Genomic DNA, 23552 nt, shown 5'->3' with positions numbered 1-23552 from the left:
TGAAAAAGTTATGAGAAATGGGCTGTCTGTTTGAGATAATGTGCAACACATGATACATGTGCCTCATGTTTAAAGTATGTAATATGACTCCTCTCCACGTAGTCGTAGTGGCTGGTAAACTCGTGGCACCTACTAGGTAATCAAATAATTTTACAGAAAAATTGTTATGACTCCTTATGATATGTGTAGCTAGACAATTTGAAAGGGGAATCAAAAGCCCATCCATTTACTAAACAATGAAATCACTAGGGTTTGAAGAATAGCACAAAGCCACAATGAATGGAGATAAAATTCACGATTCTTCATGTCTTAATTGGGTCTTGGTGCTGATGTGATTGCCACTGCCTTGCCTAGCGGTGTCATTGTACACTCAAACATTTTCTGAAAATATTTCTGAAACCGATGGGAAACACCCAGGGAAGGTGCTGAAACCGATGGGAAACACCCAGGGCAGGTGCTGAAACTGAAACGTTAGACAATGAAGAGACTGGAAATGTCATATATTATGTGCATGATTCTCTTTGTTTGGGGTTTCATTTCAGGTGTACCCTGAACAAACCTGTCAAATCATGTAATATATTCAGATTTCAACAATCATATAAACTTTTTACTGCATTCAAGAGAGTTGTTGACGTGTATAGTTATGTTTTTTTAAATACCTTTACCTTTTCTTATCTTTAGGAATGATTTTCAAGAATTAAATGGGTGTCTTTATTAAAATAATTTCATTTTGAAATTTAAACAATAGTACAGAGGATTTTTGAGACGTAGATTTTACTCAAAAACCTTGGTACAATCATCATGGTAAAAATTGTACTTTTTATTGAATATACACAAATAGACATGAAAAAAAGAAACCTTATTCTGAATTGATATTCACAGTAATTAGTCATACTATGTTCACAACTGGTTAGCAAATAATAATATCTCATAATGTAAATGATTTTGTGGCTATATATTGTTTCCGTTTTTGATTCATGACTCAGACACATGCCAGTAGCTTTCAAAGTTATGGATATTTTCAAAGGAAACTTGGGGAAAATCTGCATCAATATCTGCTCAATAGACTGGAACAGTTTTCAACATGAAACCTTATATTTCCTTGATGCAGTTGACTGGCCCAAATGGTTTGTGAAAATGCAAAAATAGCTCACATGAGCGGTTTCGGTTACGAAACCTCTTTGGGCAAAAACACGTACATTTTTGTCAAAGAAACATCATTTCTTTACTTCTCGGTGGTTGCTAGACATAAACAAATGAGCAAAAATATTTCAAAATATCGCAAAATTTGGTCTGCGGTCCTTATCATATCTTATTCTGAACATGCATTCATTGCAACAAACACATACGTGGACGCAATTTGAATGTAACACTCGCGGTCTGCTCCTGCCGGGACGTGAGCTGCATCTACAGCCACAGTTTCCAGAAGTTGCTGACGACGAACCAATATGGCGCCGGATGTTGTCGAGCAACGAAAATGTGAGTTGAAATATCGTTTATACATACATTTTCTACGTATATTTTTCATTTTCATTCTGTTCCGTTTTTTCTCATAACTGTATTTTTGTTTAATACATAAACCTGGATTAACTTTGTGAAGACGACGTCACATCGTCGCTACCATCTGTGTACAAAGAAATCCATGTTGAGTCAACACCCCGGTCCCTTCACAACGCCCCTTCAGTAATAGCCTCTATACAGATTGTAAACTGATCCTGAACGATGCTTCCCTTGGTAAGGTGTGGGTCAGCTAATCAGAAATGGTCTCCACATGTACCCATATTGGGAATCGAACCTGGGCCTTCGGCGTGACGTGCGGTTAAGGTCTGCACAGGAATTTCATATTTTGAAAAGCCATCCACATGTCTACAGTACTTCTCTTGAAACATGAATATTGTAACCTCGACCAAACAACTCAAGTTCAAATCTACAAAGAAAAGGAAAGTAAAGTTTACTCTCTTCTAGTTCTCGCTCATACACTTCAAATCCTGATTCGTTGAGTTTGTAGACAAACCGTCAAGTTACCTTCCAGCTGCCTCTGAAGATCATTCTGGGTGTTCGTTAGATCACGCTTGTAGACCTTGTCGTAGGAGTGCTAGTCTTTGTGATGAAGGCTCGCTTTGAATCAGTCCTTCCCCCAATGCATTTGCCAGTGAATAATTAGGGTCAGCAGTGTGTAAAGAGAGAGTTAGAGAGAGTTCAGGTTCATTTCGTGAATGGGAGAGATTGCCCAAATTTCTGACAATTGAGGTACCAGTTCGGGGCAGGGAGCAGTTGTCTCCATTTGCAGGCGAGGACCTAGAACGCAAGGTTCTGCCAATAGGTCACGCTCCTGTTATTTCAGGGTCTTTGTTTTGATAAGGAAATGGAACTGCTAGATATATCTGCTGAGAATAAGTGGCGAGTTTTTATCAAATTATTTTCCGTCGAAAATATGTTACGAACGTGATATTACCAGCGTGAACATAACGTATAATTATATTTGGCCTTACTTGTGGCATAACGTGGCATGTGTGCCAAACGCTTGACCAATCTAATAATAAAAATCACAACCGCGCCTTTGAAACCCATCCCGCTCATGAAGCGCCTGTCAGCAATGTCATCGTTGATTGGTTGGTATTTTGCCTCAACCAGTACTTACCTGTTATCATGTATGTCTCCACAAGGTTATTCCTTTAGGAAAAGATAGACTTTGGTGAAATTCTTCACAACTGATTTTTTGCTTGAGACTCTTCAGACAGTCCGCAAACAGCGAGATATTAACCTCTTGTGAGAAGGAACAATATTCAGTAATTGGAAATTCGTTTGTTTGTTGGTGAGGAGGTGATGCTGACGAAATTGGGGTGACTTGAAACGGGTTCGGTCTCAAAATTAGCATCACGAATTGCAGAAAGAGTATTGGGGGTCCTTGAAACCAAATGGGAAATTTGAAAATTAGGTCGCACTGGCGGGGACTTGTCATTTTGTTACAAACAAGTGATATTTAAAAATGAAAGGAGTATGAACACAAATCATTTTAATTGCTTTATTTGTATTTGCGGGTCCGAGGGTATCCCAGGAAAACCTGGAAAGTAGATCCGACACAAATCAGCTCGAATACGTTCACGCACGTATGAACGATATTTCCTCACTTATGAACAATTTAAGGGGTTTAAGAGAAATTAACCTTGAAATTTAGACCGCCATTTCAACAAACCAACTTCAAAATAAGAAATTACTCCTCCAAGTATGCTTCAAGCGTTCAAGGTTTGGTATTTGCTGGACAATGACAATGTGCCAGTGTTATTCATTGTACAGTGGTGTGCTATAATTAGTTCTGGAACGTACTGCATTGTGCGATAACCCCATGTGACATTCGACTACACACTGATCCACGGAGTTAGACATTCCTCCTGGGTCCTTTTCGTTTCCGTCCTTTTGGAACTTTGTTGGAGACTTAATAATATTTCACTGAGCCCTTGAAACATGATGTTTCTTTCTTTCAAAACAGCTTTGGACCAGCATGGTATTGTGTTTTAATACCAAAAACGTTGGTTGAAACATTTATATTTTCATTTGTTTTCCCCGTTTCGTGAATTGATTAGGTATTTGAAAAGGTACACCTATCCCTTCAAGCGACCTGGCTATGTCTGTGTATCTCTTTCCTGGTAAGATATTTGTGATACAGTAATCTCGTACATGAAATACGGTGCCATTTTTTTTACATTGTTCAATTGTCATTATTTGCTTTCCAGGTTGTTGGTCGGCGTTCCCCAAGAGATGGACGCTGGCAATCATGGGGTTTGGGGCCATGTTTTGGGTGTCCGCCATGCGGGACCAGCTGGGCATTGCCATTGTCTGTATGGTAAAAGGAGAGGACATTATAACACCTCCTTGGCACAACACCACAACAATTCCTTCCAATTCAACTTTCCCACATGAAACAGAGGCTGTGTACAAAGAGGTGATATAATAATACCATGTCACCATGTCACCATGTCACCATGTCACCATGTCTCCATTTTCTGGAAATATAGAAAAGGGTCCGGAAACCTACCTGAACCTGAAACTGAAAAGTTTCCATTTTCTTTCATTTAGGTTTCCAGACACTGAAACCACGTTATTTTTCCTGTGATCAGTATCACGAATACCCCAAGCTGCTTCTGAGGCGCTAGAACCTTCATAGTTACATGACTTATCCCATGGGGTACTCTGCAGTTTTGAAGAAACTCACTTGCTTGACGGGACGCCAAGTGTATTACGCAATAAAATGATTTTATAAGGGTTCACAAAAAGGAATCGTTTTTAGTCAATACTTGGTTTACAACTACCATAATATCTACCATGTCGACTAAATTTTCATTGTTGTCCAATTCCTCGTTATTGTTGTGACAAATACGCTCTGTATGCTGGTCAGACGAGGCGACTTTATGGGACTTCACTGATAGCGAGACAGCCTGATCCGGATCGTGCCAATAATATGAATCAGTCCACGGCCTAGGCCAGAATCGTTAATGTCCAGCAGTGCTATTCTCGAAACGTTCGTAGCCCTACGAACTTCTTAAGCCCATTCTTAACACATTGGCTACGATCAAAGTTAAGAATTCTTAGGGCTACGAACGTTTCGAGAATACGGGCCCAGGTCGATTCTAATAAAATGGCACATCACTGAAACACAAACAAAGAAAAAGAGGGTTTTTATATGTCGGAATAGCATTATTTACTTGGTGAAGATTTCTTATAATTTGTAATTTAACGCCACATTTAGCAATATTTCGGCTGGGCAAGACAATATAGTGTTCAACAGTATGAGCATCAATCTACGTAATTTGGTCCTGATGACAAGTGGCAACCAATTTAGCACCCGATCCCGTTAGCTGCTTTTCACGACAAGAATAGTTTACTGAAAACCAATTCTAACTCGTTCCTGAACAGGTGAATTGATGTAGTTGTGTGTACTGACATTATGTTACAACTGAAAGTCCACCTTGAACAGACCACTATCTGCGAGATGGACAGATCACGAACAACGAGATGGACAGATCACGAACAACGATAATATCATAACGGGCCGGGCGGTGGGGTTGCCTCGTGATATAATCGTTCGCTCTTCACGCCGTAGGCCGGAGTTCGATTCCCCCTCATGGTTACAATGTGTGCAGCGTGAAGCCCATTTCTGCATTTCTACATTTCAGAGCGACGGCCTTCCGTGGAACAAGACAGAGCAGTCTCTCATTCTGGCCATGTTTTTCGCGGGTTTTTTCTCGAGCACGTTCCTGGGTATCTGGTACTTGAAGCATGACGTCATCAGGTACTACGTAGGCGGCGGTTTGATGCTCGCTGGCGTGGCGACCATCATCATCCCTTACTGTCTGACGGTGGAACACCGGCTCATATACGCTCTGAGACTCATCGCTGGCCTTGGCGGGGTAGGTACTTAGGAACTGTACTCAGATGTTTGTTGTTTAATGCTGCACCCAGCAATATTACAGCCACACGAAGGTAAATACTTACTTACCGATCTAGACATATGACATGAATATGATGACGCCTCATTGATTCTAACAGGCATATGCTGTACAGATCGAGGTATACTGTAGTCATGTTCAAGTTAGTAGTAGTAGTAGTAGTAGTAGTAGTAGTAGTAGTAGTAGTAGTAGTAGTAGTAGATGTTGATGATGATGGCGTGAGTAGCATAGACAATGGGGGCACGGGATCGCACAGCAAAATCGCCTGCAAATTTGCAGGGAAAACAAGAGTACACCCACATCTGAGACTAATTATACGACTACTTTTCTGCAAAAAACCATTCACATATACATTTACAGAGGTGGAGTAACTCTGAGACGAATTTTAGTAGGACCACCCCATATAAGCCATGAAATCCTTCCCTCACCCATAAAACGACTACTTTCATCTCCCTATTCATTATTCATTACCCAACTACCGTCTATACTACTTCGTGTCTTCCAGGCGATCTTGTTTCCAGGGATCCAGAGTTTGTGGGGGAAGTGGGCCCCCAGGAATGAACTGGCCACACTTACAACCATCAGCGCCAGCGGTGAGTGAGTCGTCTGTACTTCCCTCATCACACAAATACAATATTAAACATGAAGTCCGCCAACTCAAGATACTCCGCATGAGTTTTTGGATGGCATTACAGATAATACTAGGAACAAATTCTCATTTGTGGGTATCAAAAACAAAATCAGCACCTTTACCATCTTTGTCAACAGGCAGGTGTTGTCCCGTCACTAGGTACTTTCCGTAACCTGGTCCAGACTTGTCACGGGTCGTCACGTTTTTCCCAGATAAAAATAACTGGGTAGATCCGGCTACGTGTAACTGTTCCTCTCTATAGGTGAAGGGAGACAATGTACACTGAAAGTCTTGATAATATCGAATGTTTCATAGTTTAGTCCAACAGACTGCCCAACTGAATATGGTTTTACGCCGCTTTTAGCAGCAATATCACGACTGAGAACACCAGAAATGGACTTCACACATTGTACCAGTGCGGAATCGAACCCGGAACTTCTTGGTGACGAACAGACGCCAGGTCATGCTGCCGCTCCTACAATAGATGCCAATTAAATTTAGTCTGAAAAGTGATTCATTCCCTCATTCATTTCACGCTTTATTCCCAGGCATATTTTGAAGCACATATTTAATTTCTGGAATTGTAACGTTGTGTGAGAAGTGAGACAGACTGGCAGTGTGCCTACCTCAATTTTATAATTAGGCAGGGATGTAGAGTTTTGAATTTGATTCTACTTCATTGTCCCTGCATCCAACATGTTGATATAATAGCATGATAAACAAATGAGTGGGTTGCGTTTTACGGTTTTCCTACAATTTCCCCCAGAAATGGGTACACACAGTTTACATAAGGGAAGTCGAAACAACTGGGTCTTTGGCGTGACCAGCGATGCTTTAACCACTAAGCTGTCCCACCATTTCTTAAATGAGACTATATATTTGGGGACAGTATTTAAGGGGGAATTAACAAACGCTGCATTTTTTTGTAACAGGACGGTTTATAGGAACTGTTGCAGCCTTCTCCCTCACTGGAATACTTTGCAATGCAATGCCGGACGGCTGGAAGCTCAGCTTTTACATATCAGGTATGCATATGCAGTAAATGTCTGAATGCTCGAAAATATGTTTCTCGAAATCTCATCTGCTGTCCCCAGAAATCACCTGTTGTCTCTTGAGGTCACCTGTTGTCTCTTGAGGTCACCTGTTGTCTCTTGAGGTCACCTGTTGTCCCTTGATATCACTTCATCAACAAGAGTAGATACGCGTTAAAGGGCTGAGTGTTGATGTAAAAACACCACAGTGAAATCATATCTATCATTCAGAAACAGGGTGAAGGACGACATACATTGTATGACGACGGACATCTTTCACGTAGCGGAAACATGTCATCTTTAACCCAGCAACCATACAGGCTGGGGTTTCTTAGTTGATGGCATTTAATTGTACAGGTGCAGGTGGACTCATCTGGTTCGTTTTGTGGCAGTTGTTTACCGCCAACAACCCAGCCAGCGACCCCCGTATCTCCCCTAGGGAGCGCGACTACATCGTGGCCAACATCGAGGTCTCATACGAAGAGGTTTGTTTCCTTCTTCCAGATTCAGACCCAGTACGTTAAACCAACTACATATACGATACCTAAAGACATGTGACAGGTTTTAATAGTGTCTGTGTCGTTGTGAGTTCTCTCCCCTTTCGGCGATATTTTGAAATTGTTGCCTCTCTGAATATTTTAACTTCTCCCATTATCAGAATATATATACAGGTTTATATTTGTGGCGATGTTTACGGTTAGTTATATTGAATATTTAGCCATTACGTTTTCTCTTTCAATGTAAATATAAAACGAGAGAATATTAGACAAGAATACCCACTGAAATTGTTTCATGTATCCACATCAGGCAAACTAATGGTAACACGTACGTGCATGGGTCACTGAACATCACTGATGACACCAGGTGTTCACGAAAACAAGCCATTATGCGTGATCGACGGGGGTTGTATTTCAGAATGTTGCAATCCCTTGGCGAGCAATCCTGACGTCCAAGCCTGTGATTGGCTGTCTGGTGATTCACATGGTCTCCGATTGGGTGGACTACAGTCTGACCACAAGTGGCCCTACCTACATGCATGAAGTCCTGCACCTCAATATATATGAGGTACCCGGGTCACGTGGGAGGACATGATTGTGCTTTGGCATCATATGAGAACTGATGACGAGGGTGGGACGATAAGACGAAATCTGGGGGGTGCATCATACATTCGGATTAGAAGTATTGCGTTAGGGAAGGTTGTATAGGGCATGGTCGGTAAGAGTGTGAGTGAATGACTTTAGTTCTATGCCGCTTGTTCTGCAGAATGGGGTGTTATCGTCCGTCCCACACCTGGCGAGGGGAATGTGCACGGTCCTGGTTGGTTTGCTGGCGGACCTGCTGGTGAAGAGGAAGATCCTCTCTGTCTACTGGACACGGGTGATCTTCCAGACGCTCTGTAAGTTCATTTTGCAGGGACGCCTGTACCTTTCAATGTTCACATCAGCCAACACCTAGTGTCTTTGGGTTGTCTGGTCTATAGAATCTATAGCTGGAATCTTGAGCGGCATTAAACAACAAAGAACTTTTCGAAAGATATTCGGGAGTCCCAGGCACCCCATCCTCGATATCTCCAGGGTATACGTTCCAAAAAGTCTCCACTATACCCTGGATGCATAAATTTATTACCTCCCTTGGTTGTCTTTTTATCTAAGTCTACGCTGTGTCTACGCTGGGAAGTTGAGCGAACCAGTCACCACTCACTTTCGCTTTTTAAATGATCTAACCGATTAAACTTGGCAAACAAACCATGCAGAGGTCTTCTGAAAGAGGTAGATGGGCATTTTCACAATGTTGCTCACTATCAAGTGACTTAAACATGAATTATGAACTAAGCTTTTTAATAGGGACACTCACAAAACATAAACAGTATAAACCTATGTTTTTTTATGCTTGTTTCCTGACAGCGAATGTTGGTTCGGCCGTGTTCCTGGTATGTCTGGGGTTCGTGTCGGCCGACCAGCGTGCTCTTGCTGTCTTCCTATTCACTGCAGTGATGTGCATGCAGGCTTTCGCTGAGTCCGCCTATCAGATCAATGAAGTTGAAATAGCGCCAAAGTAAGTGGACATAGTTCATTTGACTATGCATTTTGGAAGGTCTGTATTAGAACGGGCCAGAGCTGCTTTTCCCATGGACTAAAATGCTTCTGTCATGTACAAATGAACAGTATATGAAATTGTTATGCCTTGATCTGAAAATGAGATTTAGCCATGTTCACTGACCGTTCCAGGCAAGGATGATATTTTGGTAAAGTTGCTTGGCTTTACACGAGTGTATTCTTGATAGTGAGTGAGTTAGTGAATTTGGTTTTACTCCGCTTTTAGCAATATTTCACCAATATAGCTAGATCAACACAAATGAAATATTTCTTGTGTACTTTTAGAACATTGCTTTAACCAAACCATTATTACAACTGCAGTGTTAATATACATAAGACGAGGTGTAGCTTTCAGCATAACTTTAAAACTGACTTGCCATTGCGTGTGTTTATGACAAATCTCTGTGGAGCAGGATTCGATCAGCTTTCTTGATCACCTGTTATCATCACCGTTCCGCAAGAAATAAACATATTACACAAAGCATATTATCTCCGTGTAAAATATTGGAATGGAACCCAGGTGAAAGCTTAGTGAAAGCAGGAGATTATGATACAAGTGATGTCTGTGTTTTGTGTTTGTAGATTCGCCGGGACAATCACCAGCATGGGCAACTCTCTCAGCGGCGTGGCGGGAGTTCTGGCGCCTATTGTCACGGGTGTCATGACGCCAAATGTTGGTAGCCTCTAGTCATACAATATTTATATTCGCTTGGGAATCCTGGGAATGTGATTTACAAACCTACTTACTAATAGCGTTATCTTTGGAAGTCGATTTCCCACAATCGCTTGGTATGAAGAGACCATAGCTGCCTCTTGCACCCAGCGCGTGAATAATACTTTTGTCTTTCAACTGCCTTCCGTGCCATAGGGATTCTAAGTTTTAAAGTCTTCGGTGACATAAGTTTGACTAAAATATCATTCACTTACTCTCATAATGTCTTAAACAAAGGAAACATCTAGACCATATGTCTTGCCCATATTTATTGTTCATTAAATGTATATATTTTGTCCATGTAACTCTTGGGAGCTGGCTTTAATACGCTGAATAACTTGTGCCCAGTCTCTTTCGATACTGAATAAAATATGTTCAAACTCACACAACATCTGGAAAAACAAAACCAAAAATGTTTCTAAGATCCCATGCAATTATTTTGTGTAACCCGTGACCATGAGATCCAGGTTTTAAACTGTCTTCAGCAACCCATGCATGTAAGAGGTAACTGACGGGATCGGATGGTCAGGCTCGCTGACTTGGTTCACACATATCATCGGTTCCCAGTTGCGTAGATCGATGCTCGTCCTGTTGGTCACTGGAATACATGCTGACCCAGACTTGATTATTTACAAATCATATACCTGGAATATTGCTGAGTTAGGGGTTAAATAACAAACACGCACATACTTAATTTAGATTTTATTTTGTCCGATTGCAGAAAACCCAGGAGGAATGGAGAAACAGCTTCATGGTGATCGTGGGTCTGTGTGGGGTCAGTCTTGTCGTGTACCTGGCCTTCCTCAGGGTGACAGTCCAGCCATGGGCCAAAGAAACAAAGAAGAAACCCACCGTTGCCCACGTTGTCAATTTCGGTACAGAGGCAGACGACTCGAAACAAGGACAATAGTGCTTTGTCAACTTTTGTCCTAGCAAAGTCTGGTTCAGTGGTTTTACGTAAGAACGTACCTCGTTCTCTTGGTATGCTTCATTGTTCCGTCAAAACTGGCGTTACATAGCCAGGTTCAGTGAAGTGCTAGCGCAACACACGCAGAGAACCAGTCTGGTCTTGTCAACCTCACTTTTGTTCAATGCCGACAGGTGGCGATAGTGCTTCATTACCTTACCATGTCACCATGGTATCAAACGCTTTCGTGATTTAGGAATGAATATATGCCTGTAGTTTTAATATGTATCTGTTTCACATATCTCTTGAAACTTCTGCTGAATGCTGAATGCTGAATGCTGAATGAGTCTTTTCAAGCAACCTGTCATTGTCATAAATATCTTTATGAGGGCGTTTTTTTACAAATATTGTTTCACTTTTATTTCTTTTAAAGACGAGTTCTTCGACAGCGAAAATAGGTGAAAACCGGAAATGACAAATTTAACAAACTTGTTGATCTAACATGTGAAACGAAACGGCTTATCGTATCTTTGAATCAGTGCATGTTCTTAAGACTCGCTCGTTTGTAAATATGTAATATAGATTCATTTCATGACTGGAGAGTAACCGTGTTTTCCCAGTGTGTAATTTCTCAATTTCAGCGCACAAATTATTGAAATAGACAATTGCATGCATTCGAACTATGGTGTCACGGGAATATTATAAATATTTGAACAGTCTTTAGGTCTCACACTTTTACACATGGAAAGTCCTATACTGGACACACATAGTCGTGCTTGCTGTGGGACAATGTGAGATTTTATTAGAGCATCTGTCACAACTGCAGTGTTATTATACATAAGATGAGATGTACCTTTCAGCATTACTTTAAAATTGACTTGCCATGCATGTGTTTTTGACAAGTGCCTGTTTGTGGAGCCTTCCTCGATCACCTGTTATCATCACCGTTCCGTTAAGATTAACACGTACATAGGATATAGTCAATACAATAGACTATTACAATTTAACAAGTGATTTTTGATACAGTATTAACACTGTATTTGGGTAGTAATGGCTCCCTTGGATTAAATGCTACCTGAAGGTTTCTTCTTATTGTGGTTAGGGTTTTGTTGATGTTATGCTGTTGGCACCTGTTTCAATAAAGTAATATGTCCCAATGCTGCCTGAATTCCATGTCTACTTGTATGGTGGTTCCATGAACGTCTTGCAATGGTAAACATAAGCCTTAAAACAAGACACGTCTTTTCCAGTGTTTGAACATTAGTGTCGACCATTTTGTAAGTTATATGAAAACGTTTAATCGGAACAGTTGTTGATTGTGATTATTTAAAGTAACCACAATGAACTTGTAATACTGTTAGTCCATATAATTCGTGATATCTAAACACCCATGGCAGTGCTTATTTTGTATCGAACACCAAGATATGTAAGAACTTGTCTGTATTGGTAATAAAAAGCGTGGTGAAAAATACCAGGTGCCCTTTCTCCAGTTATTTGATATACATATGTGTGTATGTCAGTTGTTAAATATAACCGAACGGCTAAGAACACACTTAACGCATGATATATAGTGGACAACATTCAGGACTGGGAACCCACTCACCTAACGATCGGTGTTTGGGGAGACATAAACCGGACAGTCGTCTAATTCTTAACAGTTCGTGTAATTACATTTTGAAGTATTTTTTCCATAGAAGCGACTATTCGCTTGAATCTATGAGACGTGTTTAGTGATGCATAGCTGGTCTCTTGAATCTATGAGACGTGTTTAGTGATGCATAGCTGGTCTCTTGGATCTATGAGACGTGTTTAGTGATGCATAGCTGGTCTCTTGAACCTATGAGATAAGTTCCGTGGCCAGTGGCCGGTCCCTTGAACCGGAGACCATCAGTAACTACTTGCTTCTCCCCGTGACTTACAAGGAGACGGTTTGCCGGAGTGACACGAGTAGGTACGAATGAGACCTTATACGAGTGAGTGAGTGAGTGAGTTTAGATTTACGCCGTTCTCAGCAATATTCCAGCTATGTGGCGGTGGTCTGTAAATAATCGAGTCTGGACCAGACAATGCAGTGAAACAACATGAGCATCGATCTGCGCAATTGGGAACAATGACGTGTGTCAACCAAGTCAACGAGCCTGACCACCCGATCCCTCTTACGACAATCATAGTCGCCTTTTATGGTAAGCATGGGTTGCTAAAGGCCTTTTCTACCCCGGTACCTGCACGGGTCGTACTTGTGTACGAACCTAACACACACTTTTCGTGTTTAATCATTGGTCCCTTTAACTCTGTCATATTTCTTGATAATCGACTAGTCACATGACCCTTCCAACCTAGGTTAACTATTATGACATTACCCCTGATCTTTGAGAAACGTTTCCTGGCGGAGGAGTGATACACTGAAATAGGTTCCGTGACAATTAACTGGTCCCGACATCTGCCACCACTGCTGATCATTCAGTCATTTGTAACAAGTGTCAATGTGGCCTTTGTGAGTCGACAGATTCTGTTCCTGAGTTCTGCCGTTCTATATACCCCAGGGACACGTCCACTGACAGTTAAGCCAGAACAGGTTACTGGGCATGAACCCCACTATGGCGCTCCTAGTTCCACTTCCACGGGATAGTGGTCGCTGACCCTGTTGGTCTGAAATGTAAAGTCAAGATACTATTTTGCGGGGTTATTTTAAAACCATGCTCTGACTAAGAGGTACACATAACAGAAGTTAAAAACTTAGAATTAAAAAAACCCAACTCGTCAAAGCATTCTGAAGGGAAGGTTTTACTCACATAGGACTGTTGATTTAGATGTGTGTTTGTTTGTGTGTGTTTGTTAACGCCTCACTCATCAATATTACAGCTCTCATGTCGGCGGTCTGGAAGTAATCTAGTCTGGACCGGACAATCCACTGATCAATAGCATGGGCATCGACCTACGCAACGGGGATACGATGGAGTGTGTCAACCACGTCAGCGAGCCTGATCACCCGATCCCCTTAATCGTCTCTTATAACAAGCATGGGTTGCTGAAGGCCAGTTCTAAACCGGGTCTCCACTGATCTTTGTTTAGAAAATGTATCGAACCTTCATTTAAAATTACAACGCTACATAACTAAGCAGCTTCAAACAGGGAACATTTAGAAACACATACCCAAATGTTTTTGTACTTACTAATGTCGGGTCAAGGCCTAGTTCCAGGTCATACGGGTATACTCTTGCAGACTGCACCGCACTGATGACGTCACTTCCGGTGGCTACGATCCTGTAGACAGAGGTAGTTCAGTAACGAATACCAGAAACCATGACCACAATGGATAGTTTCGTTGTGCGGCAGTACTAAATGTTCATTCTCATTAACTGAGAATACGTTGTGCGATGGCAGTAGGTAGTCAATAACACCTAACCATCGGACCCATTCGTGTCATTCCGGCAAGCCGGGTGGCTTTTAGTAGGTTACGGAAAGAGGCGAGTAGTTACGAATGAGCACTCGACATGAGTAAATCGTTGGGGTGGGTGTACGTGGGTATTCAACGACGAGAAGGAGTTTTTCATTAATAGCTTTGACAACCTACTTAAACACTATTTTGACAGTTTACTAACAACGTCCAGAATTACTACTATGACCAATCGTTTTAAAGATATCTATAACTCTTTGGGCACTAAGGAAAATGGGTCGGTAATACATGTTTACCTGTTATACGTGTCATACCTGTCATAGGCACAGTTGGACCTCCCGGTTGTGGTGTCAGCATCTGAGCCAATCAGTGAGAGATACCCCGGATGTTGGAACACACCTGTAACCATCTGGTGTGACACAGGAAGGTATCTGCAATCAGCATTCATGTCCCCCAGGTACAGCAAGTTCTGTGGAATACAGTGCCGATAAGTATAGCACGCCTTGGGTTTGTGGCACATGTCATAGACTAAATCATTTCAATAAGTTTCCTTAAAACTTCATTTATTCAAACAATCTATTTGTTTCAATATAAGTCCAAAGTGCACCGAAATTCTATCCCCTTTGTCTATGTAATGTATTCGGCAAACATTCGGTGTATCCCCTCTTATCATAAACCCCCCTCCGGGCAGGACCCTTAATTCTCAAACGCTATCAATACATGTCAGTTAACACCTCCCTACGTCGGCGAATCTTACGTATGTACATGTGCATGGGCCAGTGACCTTGCACAATGTGGCGTAATGGCCCTGTGTATAAAAACCTGACCGATATGGTCAGTCGACAGACCAACCGGCGGGACCATCCAGCGAGACCATCCAGCAAGACCAACCATGGAGACTAGATTATCGACAGAAGTGGACGGATTGTGCGTCTAGTCGGGGTGTCGGCCAAGGCCGTCGCCCCACCTACGACTACGTCGACGATGAAGAATCGCCGTCGGACTTCTGAATGTGTGTAAGTGACAGAGCGGGTCTCCACATCGGGATCATTGGCCATTCAGTCCTGATGTGCGTTCTGTCACATGTTTACCACTGTATTTTACCATTTTGACCATCCTTCGACCAAACAGTAATAAAACATGGCTGCTGCTGTCTTCATCTCTAACACCGACTCATGTCCTCCCTGTCTCTTGTCCACCATCCTAAACTACCACCCGAGAGCAACTACGACGGACGCTCTTGGACACACATATGGGGCAGCTCCACTAGACAGACGACCATGCCGTTCTCAGGTACATCTCAAACGGGACGTACATAATTCGTCTGTAATTACTGTAAATAATCGAGTCTGGACCAGACAGTCCAATGCTCACAACATAAGCATCGGTGTACGGAGTTGGGGTAAGAATCTGAGCTATGAACTCTGGACAATGTTAATCTTAATAAGACACGCCATTTTCTGTCTGAAATATAGTCAACATGACGCTAAATGACGTCACCGTTTCACACTATCAAGATGGCTGACCTGCGTGTTCCATGTGAGCTTCACCTCTGATTCGACCTGGTTAAAGAGGTAGTGTAGTTCGTCAGCAGCGTGTGTAGGTTTCGTGTGCAGACCAATCAGTGCCAGCGACCATGGACCCGCTGAAACATCATTATGTTTAACATGGGACATTACATTTGGACAGCGAATTTCTGCACGTGTCCCCTTCAGCTATTTCTGCTAGATTATTCATAATACAGCGTGCAACCCTATGCATAACAACTTCTTGCTTATTGCAAAAGGCGGCGTTTAGCTTGTAAGACTCGTCAGCGTCCCCGAAACGCCACAATAAACATTAAATTGTTATCTATAACGTGGAATGCTTTGCTTTTCACTTATCAACATGTACAACGCAGATCAAACAATTAGAGTGTTTCATATATTAATATGTACATTATTTCTATGGAGGTGTCAACTATATTCCTAACACTGTAACATTTAGGCAACGCCTCATATCGTATACACCCTTCAGCTATACCAGCTTATTCGGATATACATTAGCTCTGCAGCGCTGTCAACTACCTCTGATACCACACACACCCGCAGACGGTCTCACATTAGACTAACACTTCGTCTCTCAATATACAGAATTTTGATACAAACAAATAGTTCTTTCTAAATTGAAAAGGGTTCCCAAATGATATGGGAGATTGAACCTGAGGAAATCTTGACCTTCTTTATTGCTTTATAGACTTTGACATTGCAGAAAGGTGTTGACGGGAGGGGAAATAAGGTTCAGGGACTGTGAGGCAGTCTACACTCACCCCGGCCTGGGATGCTGAGCAGGATACAGAACGGCTCTCGCTCGAATACATCTCCGCCGCTCTCAGTGAAGAGGTGGCTGGCAACAACGTTAACCCTGTCCGATCTGATCATAACAAACACTGAATTATTTTTCCAAATTAAACAAACAATTCACGAGTGCCTTGGTTGATCATTCTCTTCAAAGTAAATATCAAAGGATACAAGAAAATCATGTCTACTTATTAAGGAATACAAACCTGTAGAAGAAAGCGTACTGTTCTTTATATCTCGTCCTCCCTAACCTTGGGCTGATTTTGTAGGTAAAACGTGCGGACCTTAGAGGAAAGAACCACACACAACCAATCAGATAACAGAAAGGAAAGTTTCGACTAACCAACTATATGATTTATATTGAGGCGATGGTTGTAGTATATATAAATATTGTGCTAAATAATTGTATCGAGTTTGTCGTTGATGAAAGGACCCTGCCACAACTACACTGACAACAAAATTAACAAACTTCATGGGAAACAGCTTCTTTGTTACGAGAGTGTGACTTTTCGGTACGGGTTCTTGTACCACTGTCAGTGTATATATACTGAGTGTGACAAAGAAACCAAGACAACTTGTAATTAACACAACAGGGTGGGGACTGAGGTGATGAAGCCAGTGGGTAGACAATGGGGGAAGGAATAACAGCCAGAGGTGTACAAATGTAAAGGGATGGTTTAACAAGGCGGTGATGTTTATACAGCTGATTGGGTTTGGTGAGTAAGTGCATCATAAGCTGATGGAATGCAATGTCCTGGATGTCGGTTGATGGTAGGATTTTGGCGTTAGATATGAATGGCTCCAGTGAGTTTGCGTTTGGTCAAATCCTTTTGTTTAGTGGCCAGAATGGTGATGTCAGTCATTTAATGTGGTGATTGGGGTTAGATTGGATGTGATCAGAGATTGCTGATTTGCTGTCGGACTTGGTGATGGAGGTCTGGTGTTCTTTCACGAGGGTGTTGATGGGCCGGAATGTTTTGCTTATATATCTCTGTCCACAGTATATTTTGTATATCACACATTTCGGGTTCTTGGTGTCGATAGTTGGAGGTTTTCTTCCCTTAGCATGGAGAAGGTTGTTGAGGCTGGAGGGCGACGAAAAGGTGGTATCGATGCCTGCTTGTTGTTGCAGGAGTCGGCTCCTACACTCACTATATGCACTTTACCACCACTACATGTTACATTCCTCCTTGACAACGGTACAAGAATCTATACCGAAACTTCGCACTCTCCAAATAAAGAAGTTGTTATCCAAAATGTTTGTCAATTTTGTACTTAACAGCTTCTAAAATGCAACTCGAAGAAGCGATATTCAACAAGTAGCCTCTTACGACAAACGTTACTGGGTGGTGAGACTCGCTAAATTAGTTAGGCCATTATCGCAGTCTAAGTAAACTTATTCTCAGTACTTTTCGTTACACTCCACCACTGAGTCTAACAAAACCTTATGGGAGGTCGCGTCAGGTAACCTTTGAGATTGACCAATCAGAACACAGCTTACCAAATCGCGAAAGTGCACATTCGCACATACCTTTTGAACTTTTTATCTCGAAAAGGTTCGTACCCGAACGATTCCGGATCCGAATGCTATTTAGCGTACGATCGTTTCCGGGTGATGCACACGGCGTACGTACAGCCGTGACAACGGTGAGTAAACAGTCGCTGAAAATAGTGTTTTTGACAATATTCAAGGATGTTATCTTGCGGAAATATTAGCTAATGGTAACCATGTCAACAGAAACCCCAAAGCGTATATACTGCCGGTCAAATAACTGGGTTATATGCTGATTTTTGTTTGTGGAGAGATCTGTGTCGGTGACCTGAATATTTTGAAAGTCCCTCCGATCCCTAAATAGTAGCCGTTGTTTGATTGGTTAAATCTATTTGACCGTCTCGCATTTGATTGGACTGTGATTGGTTGCTCAAAGGTTACCTGACGCGACCTTCTACTAGGTTTTGTTGGACTCAGTGGTGGAGTGTAACGAAATACACTGAGACTAAGTTTACTTAGACTGGCCATTATCGTATCCAGAATGCGTTAATCGATGCTCATAAGTGTCACAGGAGTGTCTTGTCCACGATCGATTGTTTTAGTTTGGATACTGTTGGGTGCGACTTTAAGCAACGAAGTAACACAGGTAACTGTGTAGCAGGACGTGGTGTCCTCCCACAGGTGACTGTGTAGCAGGATGTGGTGTTCTCCCACAGGTGACTGTGTAGCAGGACGTGGTGTCCTCCCACAGGTGACTGTGTAGCAGGATGTGGTGTTCTCCCACAGGTGACTGTGTAGCAGGATGTGGTGTTCTCCCACAGGTGACTGTGTAGCAGGACGTGGTGTCCTCCCACAGGTGACTGTGTAGCAGGACGTGGTGTCCTCCCACAGGTGACTGTGTAGCAGGATGTGGTGTTCTCCCACAGGTGACTGTGTAGCAGGACGTGGTGTCCTCCCACAGGTGACTGTGTAGCAGGACGTGGTGTCCTCCCACAGGTGACTGTGTAGCAGGACGTGGTGTCCTCCCACAGGTGACTGTGTAGCAGGATGTGGTGTTCTCCCACAGGTGACTGTGTAGCAGGACGTGGTGTCCTCCCACAGGTGACTGTGTAGCAGGATGTGGTGTTCTCCCACAGGTGACTGTGTAGCAGGAAGTGATGTCCTCCCACAGGTGACTGAGTAGCAGGAAGTGGTGTCCTCCCACAGGTGACTGTGTAGCAGGAAGTGGTGTCCGCATTACAACGGTTACTACATTTTGTCATGCGGACAAGACGTCCTAACTCATATAGGAAGGTACAAGGTCTTATGACGAGACACTGAAATATAATTTTTATTGTGTACACTAAGAATAACATTTTTTACGAAACCACATCGAGACGCCCCGGTTCCACTGAGAGGATAACACCGGTGTTCAAACGCGCAACCTCTATAACTTGGGTAGTTACGATTAATGTAGGAACACAGTGGATACAAACACGTGAGATATTGAACATGCCACAGAATCTCGTCTGGAGTAATTAGTGATATAAGTTTGAGTCCAAGTTTTTTGTATAAAAATGGTACTGACGGATTCGCAGCTCTGACATGCGCAGAAAGGTTACCGTGCAGCTCATTGACGGACGTGTTGGTGATGTCCCGGATTTCCTGGATGAGAATGACGTCATAGCGACTGACGATCTGCAAAACATGACAGTCACTTGTTAACAGAACCAATAGCGATATATGTGGATATATGTGTATATGTTCCTTGTGCGTGGACAGCAGAAACTTTGAAAGCTATGTAAGAGTCAATGTATACCTTGATACTAAGTTTTGCGTTACCAGCCCCTGCAGAGGTCCCGTCTGTGACAAAAGAGGCTGCCGTTGTTGGAACTTGGTCAGGCGCTGCAAAAGGAGTAGGACTAGGCTGTCCCTAATCAGTTCAGGAAAACTCACCCCCAGTATGAATGTTTCGAAAAACGTGACTGTTCCTACAATCGGTTCCTCTGCTATTCCACAAACACCAGCTTTGAAATTTCCCAATAGTATCTTCCCCTTTCTTTTTATTGAGATTTCGGCTATGCTTGATTGCTCTTTGTAAAGTTTTCTCAGATCGCTTATTATTGTTGAAAAGTAAATAAATATTAACCACGAATTAATATCGATTATAATTTATTTATAAAATCCAAATATCATCTACTTTGATAAAAGCAGTGAGGCCCAATGTCCTGAGGTTCATTAGTATGAACTGAAACACGTGGGGCTGTGAAACAAGTGGGTTGTGACACACGGCGATGTCAACCCACAGTGTTTGATTCAGAAACTTGGCTTCAGGTCAAATAGGATATTTTAAGCATTTGATATATTCATCATTAATTATTTATATTTAACCATTTGGAAAAATAGATTTTCTTTGTTAATATTTCAAATGAAAGACTGACAGTTGGGTAACTCTTCACACCGTAATCATGTGTAAAACGTTAACCCTGTATGGAAACGCCCGTCAACATTGAACAATAACCGCCATAACATCGTGGATGGAGGCGCGATATTGTTTATAATGACCTAGTGTTTCACAAGGCTACAACTACTTCGTCTTAACGTAGTCACATGTCCCATGACGACCGACATCCGCTTCACAGCAAACTGACAACACCTTGGCCCATAGTTTGAAACGATTACAAGTCTTAGGTATGCAGGTGTCTGACATTTACAACTGTTGCGTCAGTCTGAATACGCTAAAGATCTTGTTTTGAAACGTGGTGGAAAAATATCAAATTAGGAAGGACGCGTAAAATATTGTTCTCTAGGACTTTGAGATGTGAAAAAATATCACGAATCTGCATGAGAAAATGTTTACGCAAATAGTTTGGACACATTGTATAAGATGCCCTTCATTTAAACTTTGCTCAACAATTTGAAATCTTGGCTTCCCCTGTTTGTCCTCATCAACTCTATTCGTACATGTCATAGAGGTGGAAATATACACGGACATGTTCATTATTTAATGCAGTCTGACCTGATTCTGAAACTAGCACAGCTGACAGCGGCACGCATTTAGAGAGCCCTACACAATGCCACACTTTAACATTGAACTTACCTGAATAATAATCTGAGCCACAGCCGGATCTCCCATCTTCCTTCTACCAAATGACTTTATATTGAAGGCCCCTATCCTAATCGTCCCCACCCCCGGGGTGAAGAGCACTACCCCTAGCGCTAACAACCTGACACCGAAAAGCCCCATTGTTGGGAAAGTCGTTCGACTGTCTGCCTAACTGAACGTACATCCATCAAACCATAGCCCTTCGAGATATGCTATGCATGGGCACGGACCCGCATTGCTTATAAGCTGCGTGAGAAACACTCCGGGCGATAGCGGGATTCGAACCACAGTCATAAGATTCTGTGAGTAAGGAACCAAATACACTCTATGTTTGGGACAATGATACATAATGTGCATTTTAAGAGTGTATGAGGCATTTTTAGCAAAAGCAAGCAAACCACATAATCCGGGGGAGTTTCCGTGCTGAGCTGGTACAACCCGGTATATACAGACACTGCACATTCTGAATATAAAAGAGTACAAACAGAGCATCAACTAATACAATTCTCTGTCACAAAGATTTCTACAACCAAATATTTGATGGCAAAGCCTTTCAGTATAGCCTTGATTCTTTAGTCAAAACGACTATGGTACATGGCAAATGTTTTTATGCAGTTATTTTCTACTTTCACCTTCATATTCATATCAACCGTTTGACACATTATCACAAGGGGTTCCTACCTGTTCCTGTGATTTCCTGAACTGTTACGTGGATGATGGTGTTGCTAAAACCATTAATCAAACCCACAGCATGAATGAAAGCAATTTTTGCCATGAATGTGAAGCAATATAAAGCACCCGTGAAGCATACATGTAAAACGTATATGGAATCCTGTCACACTCATTGTCGTTTGAAGTAATTATGCACTTATTATACAAATTTTGTGACCTAAACAGTTTTCCCGGAATGTGATTATGCCAAGAAAGGGGACAAATTCGGATTTGTTCTGCATTTTTAAGCAAAAATGTCTGCAAAATGTAGCTCTTTACGCAAAACGTAAAAGTCACTCCGTAACGGAAATATTTGCAGAAACACAATTTTTTATTTTGTTCAGCACTTCCTTGAAATCTAACATTTTGAAATCCTGTGGTAACCTTAATGTCCTATTATTCAGGACATTGTAAAATGAGTTGATTACAAGGATAGAGAATGATAAATACAACACTTTGTAAAAAGAAAATAAGTGGTTTGCTTGCTTTTAGTCACAAATGCCTCATTGCATTCACATTTCTGGGAATTGTGACTTGGCAATGAGTGAAAGCAATTGTTCTTTTATGAAGTAAGACGTGCCTGGAATTTCAAGCACCTATGTACGTGTGCGTGTGTGTGCGTGTGTGTGCGTGCGTGGTGAAGTAAAGCAAAGTGAAGCGCCCAGTTAATCACAACTGTAGCCTGTTGGAGAGAGTGTTTGTAACTGGCTAATTTGTGTTCTGAGCATTTTTACATACAAAGTAAAGGAGCACAGATGTCTAGAGTGCCATGTATTACAACACCAAATAGCTGTAAGTCTTGGACTTGTTAAACTCATAACTTGGAGTATCTAGATTTTCTCTCTCACTAGATTTTCTCTCTCACTAGATTTTCTCTCTCACATTTTATGACTTACATTATTTATATTTTACCATAAATACTCAAGTTTGATTATTAATTCTGAAAAGTAAGTACGGGTAAGATATCATGCGTAGTGTATATAAAAGATAAAACTGCTTTAGAAAAAAGATGCCCGTAGTATTACGAATCAGCCGTCCACCGGTAAAGTTATCCTACCGACCGTTTATATTGTCACTTATTATGTTGTAGATTATTCTCTTCCATAACGAAGATTTATGATCTCATTTTTCTTACTGAAGTTTTAAATGTTATATTACACCTTTTGTTTCTAAATTCGTTCCTCAAGAATAAAGAAAGACAAAATGGGTCTTGGATGTTTGTTTTCATTTTTAATTAAAGAAATGAAATCAAATATCCAAAACCCATCAGTTATAACATTTTGAGGTGAAAAAGTGTTTCATTCTAAATAGCTCAGAAATTTAGTTTTCAAAACAATGTGCTATCTAATGGCAGTACATTTTCATTATAGTCTGCATCGGGTAACCATGTGTTATTTCTTTAGTTCAGCATTCTTTCATTTGAATGAACTGGTTTATCTGCTTATAAATCTCATGTACAAACAGCACTGTTTTCAATAAACGATTTGTTTCAGCAGATCCCGTGATCACTAACAGGTTTAATTGAACACGTGCGACAAGTATCCTTTGATTCGGAGCAAAGAGTGACATGTTAAATGTAAATCTGAGTGTATCACTGACACAGTGTTAGGTACAATTACAGGCAATCTGCGGTACACCTGTGGTAGCGGCTCCGTCGCGAATGTAAACACACGCAGCCCTCCAACAGGTAACGTAGCGACGTTT

General features: G+C 41.7%; 2 protein-coding genes across 2 annotated transcripts; one reads left to right on the top strand and one right to left on the bottom strand.

Moving 5' to 3' along the window:
• The first annotated feature begins 1426 nt into the window (after positions 1 to 1426).
• On the top strand, positions 1427 to 12295 carry LOC137296040 (sialin-like). Its single transcript, XM_067827682.1, has 11 exons — positions 1427 to 1479; positions 3735 to 3943; positions 5175 to 5408; positions 5953 to 6040; positions 7011 to 7103; positions 7467 to 7594; positions 8025 to 8174; positions 8373 to 8505; positions 9014 to 9164; positions 9788 to 9878; positions 10639 to 12295. The coding sequence occupies exons 1-11, from the start codon at positions 1449 to 1451 to the stop codon at positions 10825 to 10827; spliced, it is 1497 nt and encodes a 498-aa protein (XP_067683783.1). The 5' UTR covers positions 1427 to 1448; the 3' UTR covers positions 10828 to 12295.
• Positions 12296 to 13311: 1016 nt separating this feature from the next.
• LOC137296039 (deoxyribonuclease-1-like 2) lies at positions 13312 to 21278 on the bottom strand. The gene is made up of 8 exons (XM_067827681.1): positions 21132 to 21278; positions 19620 to 19729; positions 16767 to 16844; positions 16530 to 16633; positions 15748 to 15866; positions 14536 to 14690; positions 13998 to 14088; positions 13312 to 13473 (listed from the first exon to the last, which is right to left on the bottom strand). Exons 1-8 carry the CDS (start codon positions 21276 to 21278, stop codon positions 13420 to 13422), a joined length of 858 nt encoding a protein of 285 aa, XP_067683782.1. The 3' UTR covers positions 13312 to 13419.
• Positions 21279 to 23552: the final 2274 nt, after the last annotated feature.

This window comes from Haliotis asinina, chromosome 9 (genome assembly GCF_037392515.1).
Source record: "Haliotis asinina isolate JCU_RB_2024 chromosome 9, JCU_Hal_asi_v2, whole genome shotgun sequence".
Lineage (NCBI taxonomy): Eukaryota > Metazoa > Mollusca > Gastropoda > Lepetellida > Haliotidae > Haliotis > Haliotis asinina.
The sequence above is the reverse complement of the archived record's forward strand: the minus strand, read 5'-3'. Positions and strand labels throughout refer to the sequence as shown.